Below are 21235 nucleotides of genomic sequence, written 5' to 3' on the forward strand. Positions count from 1 at the left end.
ATAGAACAGGACGATATGTTGATTGAGCGGGCCCTCATAAACAGGCTAATATGATAAGGCAAACACAAAACTCCTAATAGGGCAAATACCTATTTTAACAGGATTGAAATGTTATGAGAAGGAGTCTGTCTTTATTATCTAATCATCGCCCAAAAATTCACTTTCAATTTGTTTATTGGATTATATTTGTGGCCCTATTAGGATCATCTTCCTGTGGGATAACACTTCATAGGTCCGGATCATAATCACAAAGGGGAGTTTGATTAGACACTGTCAGTGACCGGGGATGGCTGTCACGTCATAGAAAGTGCAGAAAACATGTCAAACAACATGAAGCAATAAATCATTAGGTCTACAACAACAATGCTCTAAGCCGAGCGTCAAACAGGCGACTCATATTTACTCTCTGAAATGATTTTAGATGAATGAGCACTGGCCCTAATCCAATTACATGGGGGCGAGTTACATTCATATTTGTTTTTTCTTTTCTCCTCTTTTCTTCCTTTTCGGAAATTGGGTAAATCATTTAGCTCGCAGATAGCAGTAACAGCAAATTAGCTCTTTGGCCTGACTGCTACAAGATGGCTGTAGTGCTATCTCATATGTAACACCGATACATTGCAACAATAGGCCGTTTATCCAGAATTAAGTGTGTGTTTGTGTGTGTTAAGTGTAGGTCTGTGTGTGCTTCAGTAGGTACAAGTGAAAGAGCAGGTCCATTCTCTATTATTACTGGAATTGTAATTCAATGATCACCTTAGATCACATGCGTGCCATAAATCAGATAGTCATGACAGAGGATGAAAAATTGTATTAATAATGTGAAACTTATTATACGGTCCCAAATGCTCCCTTGATAAATGACATTGTTTGGGTTTGACAATGATTGCATTTAAAACATTATTTCTGTGTGTGCGTGTGTGTGTGTGTGTGTGTGTGTATACTGGACATTGCAGCAGTGTCAGATTGTTGGGTGGGGAAGACAGAGGTGGGGTCCCCTGGTTTCATAAAATATTCAAGATGTTTCTTCCACTTCTCTCTGGAGTCAATGGGCATATAGTAGCTGTGGCAGTTAGGGTATAAATATTTGTGTGAGTGTGTGTGTGTGTTTGCGTGCGTGCGTGTGTGCGTACGTGAGCAACTGTGTGTGCGTGCATGCGTGCGTGCGTGCGTGCGTGAGCAACTGTGTGTGTGCATGTGTGTGTGTGCATGTGTGTGTGTTTGACAGAGTGTGTCTGAGCAGGAGTTAAATGATGAATAACTGAAACATGCACATCTTCAAGTTATGAAGCAATTATAATCCATCTCAGTCAGATATGCACATCTTAAAAAAAAGGACACATAAAAGCTAAACAAACTACACTTTTCTAAGCTCAATTATTTATGAATTGTTTTGTTGGATTTATTTTTTACCTTTTCATAATCTATTTATCTTGGTGTGTGACAGAAAAGGATCCAGTAGTGGTTTCCTTTCTATTACACATTCACAAACATGCACAAACACATTAATTAATGCACTAATGCTTGTTTATGCTTGTTTCAACACCCATTCATATGGATTAAGTGCCTTTCCTTAGTGCATTCGCTATATTGAAGGATGTGAAGTCGAACATGGAGCCAGAAACCCAAACCTGCCTGCCAACTTGGACTGTAAACTGCTGGACGGCAATGTCAGCCATTTAAAAAAAACTAAAAATGAAGATTGTACTGCAACTCTGACAAAATGCCGCTAAATAAGTACATACAAATTGTCTTCCTGAAAAAAGTGCATCGTGTTGTGTGTTGAATGGCTTTCTTAATTGTCTGGATTATTTGATCAAGGAAATTACGTCAAATCCACAGCAAAAGATTTTGTGTAACATTTTGTGCAAAGCTTATTGCAATGGAAGGTTTTTTCCCCAGTTTCCAAGTGTCTGCAGAGCTACTTTTAATTTCATGTTTCGACTTTCTAAATGAATGACAATAATGAACATGTGCAGTGTGCACTATGTTTCATATAGACTTCTAAATGTTGGACTGGTTCTGAATTTTCCTGTGTAATTTTATTTTGGCTTTATTTTTGGTTGATTTAAAGTCGTGAGTAGTAACACCATGACGAAGAATGGCCTTTCCCTCTATTTTTAATCGTCCAGGCCCTTTGTCATGTCCTGCAAAGAGTGACACAAGTTCTTCCTAAGGAACTTCTCAATACCACTACACTAATCATTTTCCACTCCTTTTCTCTTCCTTGCAAACAACAATAATGGGAGGCTATTCATCTCTCTCTATTTGAGACCACAATGAAATAAATCAAGATATTTTCCCACAAATATAATAATATTTGTATTTGGGGTAGGGCAGACATAATTGATGACTGTGGCCGTGCTAATTAAAAATGGCAGAGGTTTCATTAATCTTGGTCATTGTGTTGGGAGATAGTAGAATAGCAGCTGCAGAGGTTGCTGGACAGAAGAGACATCATCATCTATGTGATTTGGCATATTGTTGAGTTCATTGGAGGAATTGAGGTAATGTGAGACCGCCGCGAGGGGCATATTGTAGTCCATTCTATGGGCACGTTCGGAAATCAACACTGCCGAGTAAGCATCGAGTGAAAGGCAAGTTTATGATTATTCAGTGACATCATGAGAAATGTCAAGCCAAAAATCATTCAAAATCAAAGATCAAGACGAATGTAAAATAAACACAAAGAAATATTCCTCTGACAAAATTATTCACAACATATTGCACAGCACATAGAAATAGATACACAGAGGCATACTGAAGCTTATCAATGAACTATTTTTGACCTGTACATGGGTGTATGAAACACACACATGCATACACATTTGCATGTTGCATAATATACTATCAAATGCACAGCGGCTATATGTTATGTTAACATATACACACAAACGTGTCTGCAGTTCAGAAGGACAGCGGCAGCTCAGAGCCAGCTGTGACCTGGCGTCCAGGTGCTCAGGAAAACCGCTGTTAACAGCAACGATTGATGATCTAATCAAACTGTCACCACAGCAATCTGCTTTAGGGGAGGGGAGTCTGGGTGCGTGTGTATCAATGGAAGGTGAGGAGAAGTAGGGTGAAAGCAGGTGGGGTAGAATATCCAGGAGGCCTGGTGCATGCTTACTGTTAGTCCAAATTGAGAGTGACAATCTCAATAGTGAAAAGGCCTCGCCACCGCCTATAAGTAATGGAGGCAACTACTACAGCCTTCTTCCGGAGGATGTCACATAATCAGGGGAGCCTCAAAAAAACCCTCACCCCACTCTCGTCATTATGCCTTGATTCAAGCCTGGTGAGGGGACTACCAAGAAATGTATAGCATCAAGATCTGGCATATACAAAGCATAGCTGCAAGCCATGTCCGGACTGCAACCTGTTAGTTACGGGGCAGCATTAAAAAAAAAATCTGTCCAGAGTCAAACTTCTGTACGTGTTTTGACACTGGGTGGTACTGCTGTTTACAAGGCAGGGGAACAGTAGAAGAAGAGGTAGTGCCATGGTGTCACTGGTGTGATACGTATACCAAAAAGTAATTAATAATAAACAATTGAAAGAATACGATAAACCTCCACTATTCAAAGGGGATAGGGAGCGGACAATAGCAAAAATCTGCTTAAAATCATGTAAACGGTAAATGGACTGCACTTATATAGCGCTTTATCTACACCACATGGTGCCCAAAGCGCTTTACAATGTCTCAAGTTCACCCATTCACACACACATTCATCCACCGATGTACAACATAATGCCGCTGTAATTGTTACTACTGTATTTTCCGCACTATAAGGCGCACCTAAAAACCTCCAATTTTCTCAAAAGCCGACAGTGGGCCTTATAATCAGGTGCGCCTTATCGGTTGCATTGCCTTAGGTACTTGCATCTGTAATGTTCTGTTTTATAGCTTACATTTATTTTGGCAATATTTTGATTATCCTGCTATCTGGGATAATTTAGACTACTATAATGATTTCATCTTTAGCGAGGACATTCTACAGTATCGACTCATGTAGTCTTTTTATCCAATAATATGACAATATGTATACAGTAAATTAGGGCCAAAAATTATTAAACGCAAATTGATGTCATTTAGCAAAGGGTGGTGAATATTTGATTATTTTTAAATACAAATAAAGATGTAATATATGCAGATTAAAATAAATATGTATATTGTTGAATTGTTATCCGACATTATTATATTTTCCATTATATAGCCTACTACAAAATCTACATAGAACATGATGGCTGGATACATAATGTAGATAGCTAGACAGGAGCCTTCAAACTTAATAGTGGCTTGTTAATCGCTGCCTGTTATGCTTGTGTTAATCACCTTCCCCAGGATATATCCACGAATGCCACTTGCCTGTCCAGTTCGCATTAATTTAATCGCTGCCCGGCTAATTCATTGATTAATTGGTTCATTAGTGATGCCTGGCAACATCCATTTCTACCATGACAGTCTAATGTTTCAATCGAGAAGAAAAACAGGCTGGCAACAGGCCAGTTTTGGCACAGTCCCACTGTGCGTAATGTCTGACCACCATCACCGGTGAACCTCACAATTGTGTCATCGTGCAGTCGAACTTCGTGGGTTTGTGCCACGGGATACGGTGAACTATGTGCATTTTTTTTTTCCTGTCTGGTTGAGTAATGTTACTTGGATTATAGGAAGGGGTGCCATAATTATTTAGGCAAGAACAGCTTCAAAAGTTAAAGGGTCCGATGGATGGTTCTTACCGCTGCCATGAAGATGAGGTAGACACTGTTGTGAGAAGATAAACTACTGTTGTAGGGTTATTTCACGAGTCAAGGTCATGTCACTTTGACATGACAAGTGGCTTCCAATTCTGGCACAAGCTGTCCAATACTAACGTATACTATTGTTCGTAATAAGATCCAGTAGGGCCCTGCTGCACCTTGTAACAAGGTGCTGGATTATATTTTGATTTATATCAATACCAGACAATGCATGTGACAACATTGGCTAAATGATGACAGTATTCTCCGACAGCTTTACTTCAAATTACACGGGTTATTTTTCGTACTTTTCTCACTGTTGCTGTTCTAAAACACTGATAGCACTGTGTTTTATTTAACTAATGATGATCTTAACCACAGGGGTGGGAATTTATGTTTTACAGAGTGTCAGCAGTATACTGTACCCACAAAAACACACATATCTTGCACAATTCTGCACTATATGCCCATGACAAGTGCATAAAAATCGCTCCCAAGTGATGGCACAAGCCAAGCCATAAAAACTTAATGCATCTAATTTTCTAGTAATCAAACTTTTATAGACTGCGATGGCTTTTAAACTAACAAATTGTAATTATCGCTTAATTTTATCAGCAATATTAGCGCAATCCTTCATTCTGCGAGTGCTCATTCTTCATGAAATATTGAGTAGGGTAAACAGTGAGCCGCTGTCCGTGCAACCCACAACGCTAAAGGTCTGGTAGGGGTCGCTGAGACGTGGCCAGTGCCACAGTGGGGCGGCCGCAGAAACCTCTGGAAACTGATCTTCATGATTTTCAACACACAAACTAAGACATACAGCAAAAGAAAATAGTGCTGTTAGCAATGGTGTTTTGTTATGACCCTCACTGTACACTGTTTTCTTTTCATAAGCGTTGGATGCCGTAGCTGAGACAAACAAGAACAGACTTTAACGATGCTTAATATCCCGTAGTGAGTTACTTTGAAGTTAACATTTTCTTGCTGCCTTGCCAGTGTTTCGTGGTACTAATCACTTGCTTATGGTCCCAGCAGCATGGGATGTTACTGACTGCTGCCCTTGGGTGGCTAGTAACTACGCCTTACCACCCAACATCAAGACAGAGAGACAAAGTGCTGACACAAGCAGATAAGGGAAGGAAGAAAGAGGAAGATGAAAGAGCAGATTCATTATCAATAATTAAGCGAAAGGCTTTATTATAATAAATTAGAGTCTGTTTTATCAACTCTTATCTCCCTAGCACACAGCGAAGACCCTTCCTTAGCCAGCACAAATAGAAATGTTGCATACACTTCTGGGTATGTATACTTTTTGGTGTGGGGCCTGCTCTATTTAGTCTATGCTATCATCATACTGACACCAGGCAAGATTCTCCTGCCCAGTGTCCCCATCTGGCCAGCATCGTCAATATGGCTGTACTGTGAAGCATGCTGGGATGTGGCTGCAAGCTCGAAGCCAAATTGTGACCTGGCACAACCACTTGACCCCACTAAGTAGGAAGGGTTGCATTACTGTTAATTTTCTTGGTGAAAACTGGATGAAAATGTTTTTGCCATCACATACCTTTCACCGGACAAAAATTGGACTAAAGGAGACGAGAAAAAAAAAAATCAATTCATAAACAATAACTGGGATGAAATCAGTATGCAATTTCGTTGACAAATGAAGACAAGATGAAAATGTAGAAAATGATGTAAATGAGATATGTTATCCTAGTCGGTCAACTATGCTTTGATACGTTTACACTTACTGAAACTAGACTAAAACAAGGTGAATAAAATTATGCTTTCTTGGACCAAAATAAAGACTAAAATTCTTGACTAATAGTCGACTACAATTAAATTTAAAAATGTCTGACAAAATGAACACTAGTCGTACATAAATTACAGTCTAGATTTGAACTGATATGGAAAAAAAATCTTGATAGGATTTCACCCCACACTCACTCCCATATATGTATATATATATATATATAATGTCTTCTTAACATAGACGTAAAAACAGTCCGTGGTGTAAAAAGAGATTTGGGGACCACGACACTACTACCAAATCAGCTGATCACTTGGTCCAATACTGAGTCTTAAAAAAAATCATCCAGTGAGGTCAGTGGGTGGAAAAGAAGCAAAAGAAGCACTAAGCAACACCCTCTGTTGGTAATTTGAGAACCAGTCCAAAATTGTTATATGAACCCCTGATTTCGTATTAAGCCATTTTCTTTTCGCTATAACCAAGTTGTGTAATCATTATTTCCCCACCATAACTGGCTGTTAAGATAACTGTAAACTACAGCAGCGTCAAATGCTAACCAAACTTTGCAGGCTGTAGCAATTACACATCTCTAAAACAGTGAAATCATTATAGCCCCCCCCAAAAAAAAAAGTTAAATAAATATTTCTTTCTTTTGGGCTGTCAGCAGCCCCTGTTTTAAAAATGATGAGTGTATTAGTTTAAGCGGTTTATTATAACAAGCATGAAAATTACTGGCGTTTTAACAATTACCTGTGAAAACAAGTATGCGAGACAGGCCAGTTGTCTTTAGGCACCCTGTTTTGAAAGACTAATTACAAGCAATTGAGTCAAGGTTGCTGCTGTCAGTCATTCTCCCATGAGCCACTCCCCTCACTTTTTTCAAACGAGGACTCACTTACACGTGCCTTTGCTTTCACACAAATGTGCATCCGGTTAGATGCACACACGCGGGTGCGCCATTTAATGCCCCCTACCAGTAAATCATAGGTGTTTCGATTTAATTGACTACATATTTTAAATATGAATTGCATCGCGGCAATATGAAAAAGATCCTAAATGAAGTAGTCACCTACTTCATTGTCCTGAGCAATTTCAACAGTAAAATTGTACTGTAATTCTCTCTTTGAAATGAAATCAAGATACATCCTGTCACAAGTCATCAAAACACAAACACATGGAATGCTTCCCATGAGAAGAGTGCACATACAGTTAATACATGCAAAAGGACAAAAAGCCCTTATCTCGGCTCAGTGCCTGCAGTGAGGAGTGGTGGTATGACAGAAATGAAGACCCAGTTGTGTCACTTCCGAACAGTTCAAACATATGACTAATATTTAAATGATCTTGGACGCTAAGCAAAAGCATCACCAGACTTTTTTTTACTGGGCACATGCCCCAGTTAATGAGCTGTGCCCTAGTATTGGGTGCGGACGAGGCATCACACTGCCGGTGCGGCCGAAGTGGGAAGGAGACAGAAAAAAAAAAAAAAAAAAATCCAGAGTACTTATTAATTTGTCGCAGGCAGCCACCCGCAGTGTTTACATACATTCATTATTTGATTAATTTGCTCGCTGCTCACGATAGACCCTCCCCTTCCCATTACATTTGGGGCATGGATGCTCCGCTACAGAAAATATATGTTCAAATCGGTGGTGTTGGGCGGAATTCTCATATCTCCAAAATCATCACGTTTTAGTAGAGCAAAATATAAAAAGTTAATTCAAAAGTCATCATTGCAGCGAGAAAAAGATCGGGGCATTTTTAACACAATAATTTGTAAAAAATAATACCAGGGTTCTTGCAGGTTTGAGTAAGTGAAATGTGTGTGGAGCAAACGGACCCCTTGGGCTGCCCAACAACATGCCCGACCTAAATTAACGTAACAGAGGACCCCTTTGGCTATATTTTTTATTAAAAACAAGCTACATGTGTCAAGAGGTTAAGTAATACCAGTCTGTTAACACGTTTTGAATTTGTCATGTTCAGGTCTGTCTTGGTCGGCCATTACACTCGACCTCCCATTTGATTCTCTTTTCTTCGTCAGGACTGTACACTACTCAAAGTATACTAAATTATTTTATTGGATTCTTCAAATGGCTCCGGTAAATAGTGTGTTGAAACCGTATGCATAACACTTAGACTTATTCACATTTTCCCACTTTAGAACCTCAAAGGGTTTCTACTGAGATGTAAAATGACGGATCAATACAAAGCACCACATAATTGTGAAATTTTTGGAACATTCAAAATTGGATGGAGGTGCTCTCCAATTTTCAGTCTTACCACAGATGCTTAATGAGATTACGGTCCGGGCTGTACTGGCCCATTCTAAAACTCTTTTGATCAAACCATTCCGTAGTAGCTTAGGTTTAATGTTTAGGGTCATTGCCTTCTTGGAAAATAAATCTACTACCCTTTTGTAGCATCAGACAGGTTTTCTTCCTGAATCATCCTGTATTTACCTTACTACTTCTCCCGTGCACACTACACTTTTTACTATTATATTATTCTGTTTGCTGATAATGCTGAAAACTATTCATCATTTTTATTCACATTCATAATAATATGCTACTTCAACAAACTGACTGTAAAGTCAAGTGTCACCCGATGGCAAACCTGGTGTCTTCCTGCTGTACAACTTATTCTTTGACTAACAGTTCTCCCCAGCATTCTAAAAATATTAGGTCACCAGATGAAACTACCTCTCTAACACTGTCCCATTCCATCTCTCCACTGCCAACCAGCATAAAGCATTTCCGCCATTTGCTTCTCCCCACAAAACACACACACCTACACTTTCTTTCTGTCTTTCTTTTTTTGTCATACAATTTTCCGTTTGTAATTGTCATCCTCCTTTCATACATTTATTCTCTTACATTTACCAAATTTGTTCCACTCAATAAGCCCGCCCCAGTGGTTTTCTTCTAATTAAGCTGTTGAAAATGTGATAGTTAATTAATGAGGAGAGATAAAACATCTGCAGGATTGTTGGAAAAATGGTGACAACTTGTGCCTGATAGGTTTAAAGAGCCCTTATGATTGTTGTTCACCTGCACATGAAAGGCACCCATGCTTATTCTCTACATATGCTGTGCACAAAAGAGTGAAAACATGCAAAAATGCAAACTTCTGTAAAATCAACCTTAAAATAATGCTGGTATATTTGTTTGTAATTGGGCAACTGCATGTTTTTAAGGCTCCCAAAACAAATTTCATGATACAATGGAAAATATTCAATTGAATCACTGTGGAAATATAAGAAGTTGCAGACTTTACCTCTCTTTACGTTGGCCAATTCCATGTTTGCCAAGTAGGTGGGTGCTGAGGTGTTTCTTCATCACAAAAGCCCATCTGTATTAACAAACAAAGAGAGCAGGAGTCAACCACATAGCAATCTCAATGGATTATTTTATACCTGAGCGCATACTAAGTGAAATTATAATGATCAGTCTTTTTATTCCAAACAAAGTTTCTTTTTTAACAAATGGTATCACATCTTGTGCATTGAAATGTTAAAGGACTGTGCACAAATAAAACATACCCAAATACTTGTGTATGTGGAGTACAACCAAAAAGCAAACAGTACAAAAAAAAAAAAAAAAACGAGATGAAAAGGAAAATAATCATGGAGGGCTGGAATTTCCAAAAACAAGCAGCTTGTTCTTACTTTCCTGGATTTATTGTGTCTCCAAAACAGCACATGGAAATATAATGAATAGATGTCAAGACTTAAATACTCAAACATTCAAGCTGCTCCCACAATGATTCATCCTATGGCCTTTTCATTTAGCACTCATCATTTCCAATTATTGTGGAACAAATAGACAACAGCCACATCTAACAATGGAGGATGGAGTGCTAAAAGAAACCAAGTCATGCGGTCACAACTGTCGCTGCAAAAACTCAGGTCCCCTTCTGTACAATTCTTTTCACTTCCTACTTTTCTAACTTGATGTTCATCATTCTAATTTTTTCCCCACAGCAAATTAGTGTGTTTTGCCACTGGGAACGCGTCTATCAAAGAGAAAAAAAACATGGTTATTTCACCATTTATGTCACTATGTCAGATTGAGAAGACTAACGAGTATCACACACACGAACACACACAAAGCTATGTCCCCGCCAACATGGACCATCCTCGATGCCCTTGAGGCAAATGCTAACACCACTATAAATATTCAAAATGTTCCACTGTATTCCTTCATGATAATGACGCTACATTTTCTCAATCTTTTTCTAACTCAATCTACTTAGAATGTTGCCTCAAAGTCAATCTAGGAGAGTGACTCTGACTTAGTCTCGCATACTCCCTACAGAGAAACTTAAGAGTCCCAAGGATCCTAATGAGTCTAGCGCAAAACACGGTCTAACTTTAGAGTGCACATTGGTGGAGTTTTCTTTCTTTTGCTATTCTCACAGACGTGCACAGTTAGGAACTGGCGCTTGTACCATTGTGGGCGTGAAGACAGCCGACTTGCTATCCTGCCAATGAAAGTGACTCGTCTCGTAATACACTTAGAGCAGGAGAGGCTGAGGTCCATGCAGAAGATCAAAACGTACCAAGTATGTTTTAAGGAACTGCAAGAAGGATGATGTAACGTCGGCCAGGGAGATCACAGATCCCTGCTGTGAAGTGGGTACATGGAAAACACCTTTCACCCAGATAATTTGTGTTTGTGTGTGACAACCTCCACATAGTAAAAATATAAATGATGATAATAATGCTTTCATTTAGGGCTGAGCAACAGCAACCTATCAATATGTAATGTAATAGACACATGATCAATATGAATAGAAAATACAATTGCTGAAATGTTCAATACAAAAAAACAGAAAAAGAATTAGGAAGAACAGATTGTAACAGATACCATATTTTCCGCACTATAAGGCGCACCTAAAAACCTCAAATTTTCTCAAAAGCCAACAGTGTGCCTTATAATTCGGTGCGCTTTATATATGGACCAATATGGATTCGTGGATGAGGGCTAATTTGACGTTGAGTTAATGATATATTGTTATTGTTTTTACTATTTTGAGTGTTACTACATTGTGATTGCATTACCGTTTGAGTAACGTTGAGTTATTTATTCTATGCGCCTTATATATGGACAAAGTTTTAAAATGGGCCATTCATTGAAGGTGCGCTTTATGATTATAAATCCAGTGCGCCTTATAGTGCGGAAAATACGGTAATAAAATGGACAGTTGTCAGTTTTTTATGTTTACTTCCCCCTTATATATATACACATATATATATATTTCAACTGAATTCTACAGAAAGCATTATTAGATGAAGGGAAGTTTAAAATTGATATATCTTTGTCTCGGGCGGCTCGGTGGCGCACTGGGTAGCACGTCCGCCTCACAGTTAGGAGGGTGCGGGTTCGATTCCACCTCCGGCCCTCCCTGTGCGGAGTTTGCATGTTCTCCCCGAGCCCGCGTGGGTTTTCTCCGGGCACTCCGGTTTCCTCCCACATCCCAAAAACATGCTTGGTAGGCCGATTGATCACTCCAAATTGTCCCTAGGTGTGAGTGCGAGTGCGAATGATTGTTTGTCTCTGTGTGCCCTGCGATTGGCTGGCAACCGGTTCAGGGTGTCCCCCGCCTACTGCCCGATGACGGCTGGGATAGGCTCCAGCACGCCCGCGACCCCCGTGGGGACTAAGCGGTTCAGAAAATGGATGGATGGATATCTTTGTCTCCTTTTTTCATTTAACAAAAAACTGGAACAGGAGCAGGTGTCTGTAGATAATTTTATAGCCACTTAAAATAACGACAAAAACACAAGCATAATTAAGCATAATTAATGTTTTTGAGAGCAGGTGCTGTTGATGCATCAATAAAAATTGAAAGAAAAGCAAGGCCTTGAGAAAGCTTAAAGTTGTTTGTGTTTGTATGTGATGTGCTTGTTTAAGTCGTCGTGTTTAGAAGTGAAGAGAAAAAAAGAAATTTGCAAACATCGCTGTTAATTATGTATTACAGCTGTCCTTCATAAACCTAATTACAGAGCGCTGAAAGGCAACGGGGCAATTTACATATGTGCATGAAAGACAAGTTATATGCAAAATATGATTTTAATTAGCAGTCCTTGATAGCGAGGGGTACAAATCAAACTGGCATTTTTTCTACTAGATTGATCTCAGAATACTGTGAGTAAGACGGACGGGTAATGCCCTGAGGATGCTCCTCACTCAAACTACACACAGTCACATGCTGTTTGAAAACAGAAATGGTTAATAATTAACAATAATAACAATAATAATAATAATAATAATAAATAAACTGATCGATATACAAATAATTTGATCCTAAGCATCCAATTACACACAATTACAAACATCACTGCAAACTATATCATTGATCCCATAATACACGTGTTTAAAGGGAAATAGGTTTTTCATTGATTCGTCAATCAATCCCCCTGCTTTATATATGTCAGGTTTCTCTGGCATCCAGGTCAAGGCCTCAGCTTGTCGTGCCGATGCCTTGGGCTGCATCATCAACCTGAACCATCAGCCTTGATGGTTATTGTAACAAAGGGATACTTTAAAACGCCTTTCATTCGTATCAATTCTCCCCCCCCCCCTCCCCGTGAAATGAGCTAATAAGGCTGTGCCTATGCCCTCCAGGGAGGCTCATAATATCCATAGCAGATACGGAAAAAAGAAAAGAAAAAGGAAGACAGAGGCCGTGGTGTTTCACGTTCGACTTTCCCTTCAGACTAATCGCCGCGCCACAGCTCGTTAGGTCCGTGACGTGCCGGAGCTTTACCGATAAGCTTGGGAGACACGGCTCAATTACCCACACTTACAATCTTTCTCTCTCTTTTCCCTCCCACCGGCTAACGATGAAGAGATAACGTGTCAATATTTGATACAAACAACTTCATTTGACTAATGGTGTTCCTCGATAGGCCCATCTACAGGTCTGGAAGCCATGTAAGATCTAAGAAAAGGCCCCAAGGAACACTTGGCTTAGACATATTGTCTCGCCCCCAATTGGCGTAAACTCTCCGCACAAGGCATGCCGCCATAGTGCTCGATCAGACACAGTAGAATAATATACCAACTCGTTTGATGACTTGGAGCAGAAGTTCAGAAATCGGTCAGATAATAGTAACTTCCTTTCATTGGTGGACATATGACTTGACTTCAGGGATTTTTTTTTTAAGTTCCAAAAGTCAATGGTCTACATGTTAGACTTTAATTAATAAATCAGTGTCTTCTTTCCTCTTCGGGCTATTCCAAATTGTTGTAATGGTTGCTCTGATAGACTTCCATCTGCTCTCATCCTTCCAATTACTTTTTTTCCACCCACTGACACCTAGTTTTGTGTTGGTTACACCTCAAGATAATACCCATGCAGCCTTCACGGGGAAAAGCTGAAGCTCATAGTGGATTGTCTTTTGTTAACCAATGTAAAACAGACCAGGGCAGCAAAATACAACACACGTTTGAAAATTTTTACTCAAATGAAAACCAGACGTATTGAAACTTTAGGTACTTCTTCTGCTAAGTTGTACCTCAGATTCAGATCTAAACACTTGGAATGAAAAACTGAGAATGCTTATCAGTTGCCTCAGACCCAATGTCTCCCCAAGAGGAGCAAAAATAAAGATTAAAAAAACTTCCTTGATAATTCCCAAGCTATTCTGCCCATAATAAATACCAGTTGATATACTTATATGTACATTAGGCCTGTGACCTTGTTTTGGTATGCAAGACAAATTTGATTAAATCCTTTGGTTTAAAGACATATGCAAGAGCTGCCAGATGGAGCAACGACTCATTCCCTTTCCAGTGAAGATGTCGAACTTTGGCTTAAAACTACAGATGTGTCACGATGGGAGAAATACGGGACCAAAAAGAGTTCTGGCAATGGACTGCAGCGAATTTTGAGGAGATGCACCAAACCCACAGACAAATTGTGAAATGGTCTACTACACCACGGCCCCCTGTGCCTGCCCTAATGATGGCCTCCACCTGCTGCGTTAATGTCACAGCTGGATCGCCCTCCATCCCTCACTGACTCAGACTGCTATCAGCAGCAGGTAGTTTTCCTCAGTGCACTCCTCCCTCACTTCAAAAATACCTTGACGTCCATCTTTTTCTGACATGGCAAACTATCTTGATCTGCATTGCTGTTTTACTACCCCATAAGACTTTGCAGTCACATTAAACTGTTACTCCCATTTATGTTGATATATTGTCTTTTTTTTTTTTATCGCTGACATACGTACTTTATCATCAATTCTGCATGCGTTCATGTAAGCTCACCTTACCGTCTTCAGCTGCCCGGTTATTACTTGTTTATGAAGGGCAGGGTCTTTACGAAAGAAAAATATGGTCTTCGTTAACGAGCCTGGAAGCATTCTATCTGGCAAATCTCATCTTGACAATAAATCTTTTAAAAATGTTATCAAGTAAAAAAAAAAATACAGTAATTAACGAGGATATAGAAAAAAATTGATAGAGGTGCTTCGACACGCATCACCGACTTATTTAGCCATTAGAGCATTTTGGAAAAACAACTTATACTTATAGAGCTCTTTTTTTAATGCTAAGAATCCATTTTACAATTTTACAATTACAAAAATAGCAAATGCTGTTCAGGAAGTGAGTTATGAGTATTTTAAAGTACAATTTTGGCTCATTTCTGCACATTTATTGAGGTCATATTTTGACAAACTCCGCCTCGAGATTTTATCTGATTGTTTTCAAACTTTGGATGTTCCATGTAAACATGTTTAGGATGAAGTTATTGAAAGCTCTTTATTTTGTCGGACATGGTTGCAGTGTTTTCCAGGGTGTGAACCTTGGCAAAATTTAATTTATTGTCTTCTGTGCAAGTACCTCGAACATGCCAGTAACCCAACATGGCCAGGGTTACGAGGGCTCTTCATAAAACATATCAAACAGAGGAACATGCTGTGGATTTCCATTTTTTATTAGTTAGGCTGATGAGTTTGTCAAAGAGTACGATCAAACCACAAGTTATATCAACGCACTTGACATATGGAGCTGCCAACCTGTTCTGACTTGAAGTATGGTCCTCACACATACAATCAAAAAATCCAAATAGTTATGCTTGTAAATGAATGATTATTTACGAAATGATTATTTTTGAATTATTATTTACTGCTCAAATGCCCATTTCCCGAATAAATGAAAGCAAATGATTGCTCCTTTCTTTTACAACCCATCCTCTAAAAGTAGAAACATTGGAGCTACAGTACGAAGACATGTCTCATCTGAGTAGCTTTGACAGGCAAGTGATTTGACAGAAGAACAGAAAGTGACACTTGGCTGACAGCAAGCCTGCAGCACTGAGATGTCAGACAAACATATAAACAGACAGGAACAAGAAGACGAAAGATAAGACATTTGTTGATAGACAGTCAGTGTCTCATGACAGTAGAACTCAAGAACCAGGACTGAGAAAGTACGGATTCTACCAAGTTTCGACTTTCAAATGTTTGATAGCTGGGTTCTAGTAGCACAGAATGAGAAGAAAGTGCAGTATCATATTTTCAAATACAGTTGAAGTGATAAAAAGATGATTAAAAATAAAGAAAGAAAAGTCACATGACGAAAAAATATATAATCCTGTAATGGAATAAATAGTATAATGTCACGAGTGAAGTACTGTTTCACCCGACATCCCTAATCCTGTTCAATGAGAATAAAACTTGAATAATCTTATAAAACACCAGGATGAAATTGATGGACAAGTTGCATCAAATGTAAATTGACAAGAAGAGCAATGTCATTTAGCTTAACAGAAGCAAGAGGTGACTTTGCATCAATATCGCTCGGCCCTTAAGAGCTCCGCTAACAGAGACATCCCAATCATGTAACAGATATAGGGGGAGGAAATAAATAAATAAAACAGTCAAATTGATTTTGTTTTTTTCCCCCCCAGCGCTGTTGCGAAGCAAGCACTTGATCTACTCTAACGTGATCTTCATAAAAAATAAAAGGGAGTGTTTCCTTGATGACTGATCAATGTCAAGTATCTGAATGAAACAGACACCATTTCTGACGCTCCATTTTTGAGTGCGTAGCCATGTGCATGCACACGTGTGTATGTGTCCTACTACTCTAAGATGAGGTACATTAAAAGCTCACTTTGCTTCACCAAAGGGGTGTTTGGATGATCTGCTGAGGCAGGTGATGGGGCTTGACGGATTGATTGAGGCAAAGTTCTCATTGGCGGTGGCAGCGCCCCATCGAGTTGACAGCTCCAGTGCACACTGTTCCATTAAAGGATCATTTAGAGGCAGAGCAAGTTCCACCTGTATGTGTGCAGTGCAGACCCTAATGTGAGATGAAACAAGATATTTCCAAGCTATGGGGGGGCAAAAAAATATATAAAAGTGAAATCAAATAAAAAAGATGTTTCCTCCCAACAGCGCATTGTATTTTTCACGAGAATAGCGATTGATTAATTATTTATTATTGAAGAAATGATGATGCGCCGATGGCAGTTTTAGGGTTGCGAAGCCTAAAGCTCAAAGAGTCGTAGTAATAGTGAATATCAGGCTACTCAACTTCATTATATTTCCTAATTAACAGTTTTCATTTGGTATTCAAATCTTGAAATGTGCTGAATATTGCTGTCCTTTGTCTCAGATGAAAGGGGAGCTGTATAATGAACGAGGTAGAGGTAGAGACATATTTTACTGTTAATGTATTATGTTTATTATTAGGGATGCGTTGAGATTAGCACATTCATAGCTCAGGTAAAAGGGTATCATGACAATAGCCAGAATTCACACGAGCATCTCTCTAAATACAACTCGTTGATTTTTATTTTGCCACAGTAGGATGGTAATTGTACCCTTACAATTCCTTGTGTTGCTGGTATGTGAAAATCCACATTTTTTTTTTTTTTAGGGAAATGATTTTAAGAAGCTGGTTGTTAAAGGGGGTTAGCCACTATTGCTAATGTATCTCCAGTTTTCCTTCCTTTCTAAACTCTCTGCAGAGCAGTTAAAGGTATGAAAAATATATGCGCTTTTCTCCCTCTCCTCTCCACTGTGCCATGTTAAATCATTAAAAGAGAAGTCCTGCTCATTATCTCTCTAAACAAAACTCCTCTTATACCAAATAAATCACAGTGGTGCAGCACGGCTAACAGCCGTGAAAGGATAAATTACAAAGTGCCGCTCTGGCAGCATTGGTATTTTAAAAAGCTTGCAGCACAATTTCTATGATGTGAAGTAATTTGTAATTCACGTTTCCTTGTGTTTATAGCTGTCTTTCCAGGTGTATAAATTCTGAAATAACATGTTGTGCAATGGCAACGGCGAAACACCTGCACTAGATCAATTCATCCCAAAAAAATTTAACCATGCAATCTTTTTCAGACCCCCCCAAAAAATTTAACATTTAATCAGAAAGTTAGATAACTAATTAATTTATTAGACCACACTTAAATTGTTTTATTTTTTGGATTGCATGTTGAAGATGTGACATTCTTCTTCATCCTTACTGCACAGCATGTTTACTTTTTGGGGTTTTTGAAAGTTAAAATATCTGAAACAGATGATGATTCATGATCGCACGTGGCTGGCTGTGTTATATGTCATAAATTTGTACTTTTGTTTCAGAGGTTTATAAATGAGGGGTGGCATGCTGGCGCACTGGTTAACACATCCACCTCACAGTTCAGAGGATGCAGGTTTGATTCCACCTTCAGCCCTCCCTGTGTGGAGTTTGCATGTTCTCCCCGTGCCTGCGTGGGATTTCTCCGGGAACTCCGGTTTCCTCACACTGTACAAAAACATGCATGGTAGGTTGACTGAGCGCTCCAAATTGCCCGTAGGTGTGAGTGCCAGTGAGGATGGTTGTTTTGTCTCTGTGTGATGACTGCTGGGATAGGCTCCTGCACGCTTGCGACCCCCATGGGGACTAACGGTATGGAGGAGGATGGAGGAGGTTTATGAATGATTACAATGATAATCTTTAGATAATCTTTTACCAAAAGACTAAGATATTCAAATGAATTAGTCACCCAAAAGAATTTCTTACATATCAGTGCCTGGTGAGGTCACTATCACCCCAAACTCCACCTCCAACCTTTCATTGCCCCCCACTGGGCAGATTAAACTACACTTGGGTCCTTTTATAGCAGCAAGCCCCCCCCCCCCCCCCTTCTTATTCCTCCTGAGGATAAAAACCAACACTAGCCTTAAGACACCCCCACTTAAAATAGAGGGGGGGGAAATAGACCTATGATTTATTCAGTCTGTTTACTGTACACTATCTGCCTATCCTCTGAGATCAAATTAAATGTATGAAAAAGAGAGTGAAAAAAGAAGGCTAAAATGATGGATGAGAGAAAAGAAAGGGAAATATATCAAAATATAACTAAAATGAAATTCCTTGAATATAGAGGCTTAGGCTTATTGATGGTACAAGTTGCTTGGATGCCTGTTGTTCTAAAAGAAGAACTGCAAAGGCCGTAGACAACTACATTTTTATATCTGTTATGCAGGTGAGCCATTTCACATTGATTATTCAACAATGAATGTCTACACTGTTTCAGATTTCTGTTTTGTCTCTAAGGACTAAATTTGAACAAGTTAGATGTGCACTGAAATCATGACAAACAGAGAGCAGTCTATGTGTGAGGAATCCTTCCAATTGTGAAAAATCTGTCGCACGATTGCCATCCATCCATCCATCCATCCATCCATCCATCCATCCATCCATCCATCCATCCATCCATCCATCCATCCATCCATCCATCCATCCATCCATCCATCCATCCATCCATCCATCCATCCATCCATCCATCCATCCATCCATCCATCCATCCACCCTCACAAGGGTCACGGACGGGTGTGTATAGTCTTTAAATCCTAGCGTGAGCTTCTTGGGTTTCTTGTTTAGTGAGGGCTTAGGCATTAAAAAACAATGTACTTTGAGGATACAGCCTAGGAATACACAATACACTGTAAAGTGTTATTATAACTGTTGTTGCCTCCCACTCAAATTGAACATACATCTCTTTGAAAAGAGCACGCTCACTCACAAAGTCACAAAAGATGTCTTTGTTTAGCTATCGCTGCTGTTGTCTTGACACCTACCATCTGCCACCCCAGTAACAGAGAAGAGTGAAGAGGGGTTTTAACAGGAAACTGTCCGCCTGATCCCCACCCCCAAACACACACTGTGTAAGGGTTTAGTCATAAGAGTGTAGGCCTCCCTCCCACTGCTACTCAGATACTCAGATACTTGTGCAAGTTTTAACACTTCTCTTTAAGCCCTGATTCCTGATTATTTTGAAAAGTCACATCCTAAACATACAGGGTCCGGCAAAATGATCGGACACATTTGTAGGTTTAATAAAATATGTTTTGTTTCATTTCATTTTCGTTTAGTTTTCGAATAATGTTATTTTGTTTCGTTTCAGTTGCTAACATGAATTGGACGTGAGCATCACGCTTTCATTGAGAAAACATTTATCAAGAACATTTATCAAGAACAAATCTGTAACTGCAACACAATGAGCGTTCCGTTAGCGCTTCAGACTTGGTAGACATGATCCCGTACCACGCTCAAAACACGATCTTGTTATGGGTTACTAACTTTAGAGCCAGTTGATCAGCATTGAAACGAAAATCAACCGGCCAACCTCGCACCGCCAGAACTCCAGAAAATATGGCAGCGGTAAGACCAAAATAACATTATTCGAAAACGAAACGAAAATGAAATGAAACTAAACAAAATGGCATTATATATACTTTTCGAAAATATATATTTTTTGTTTCTTTAATTTATTTGCATTTTATTGAACCTACAAATGTGTCCTATCATTTTGTGCACAATGGCAGGGTTGAGATGAGTCCTCCTCAGTCACCATCTACAGGCACACAAATCACTCAGACCAACCACTAAATGAATAAATAGCGTAAGCAAATAAAGTATGTTATGCAGATGAGGGTGACAAAGTCTCCATCTCGACCTGTTCTACAATGCCCCCACCATTCATCACCTGCACATGCAAAGCGCTGTCTACGGTCCTTAGCATATTCGCATATTATAATGAAGGCTTGCATGCAAATCAGAACGACCTTTTCCTATTGGCTTTTCTTTTTTTCCCCACATCACAATTTTACAACTTTACATTAAGAGGAAGAGAGTGGAAAATAGAGGCTGTAATGGCTGTTAGAGCACAGGCTGAGTATGTGACGTGATCTAAACTCACAGACTCTGTAATTATACTAATCTATTAAAAGACGGTAGCTGTCAGAGATCTTTATAGCAAAGGACAGGCTTTTCCAGATACTTTATTTATTCAAAGTGTGGATGTGGTCAGTTACAGTCACAGAATGTAGCAACATGGTGACATGAGCTCAGCCATGGGGAACATCACCATTGGATGATCAAATTGGACAATACAAAGGCTACGTACATGCACAAACACAACATTGGAGTAAAGGCAAGTTTCATTTTAAAACAGAGATGTTTATCTTAAAATTGAAAAGATACATTTTCAGTCACCATGACTGCATCTGAAATGGTAACTGCTAATTAAATCCAAATCAAATAACAACCAAATTTTATGACGTGAAATATCATACAAGCTCCTAAATGCTATGTTTGTGCTAAATATAAAAAAGCCTTCACCTCTTCTTTTCCATTCTGTCACTAGTGACCAATGGGAGGGGGCGTCATAACGTCCACCAGGCGGGGGTCCTGTGGCGGGCCGAAGTTATCCTTCCTTACTATGACTTTG

The 21235-nt window shown here is 39.3% G+C and overlaps 1 protein-coding gene across 1 annotated transcript in view; it reads right to left on the minus strand.

Annotated features, from left to right (window-relative positions):
- znf407 (zinc finger protein 407) overlaps positions 1-21235 on the minus strand; it is a 113473-nt gene that overhangs the window by 50041 nt on the left and 42197 nt on the right. The window contains exon 5 of the mRNA XM_049729504.2: positions 9767-9841. Coding sequence (XP_049585461.1) covers positions 9767-9841 — 75 coding nt within the window. The remainder of the gene's footprint in view (positions 1-9766; positions 9842-21235) is intronic.

Source organism: Syngnathus scovelli, chromosome 9, assembly GCF_024217435.2.
Source record: "Syngnathus scovelli strain Florida chromosome 9, RoL_Ssco_1.2, whole genome shotgun sequence".
Taxonomy (NCBI): domain Eukaryota; kingdom Metazoa; phylum Chordata; class Actinopteri; order Syngnathiformes; family Syngnathidae; genus Syngnathus; species Syngnathus scovelli.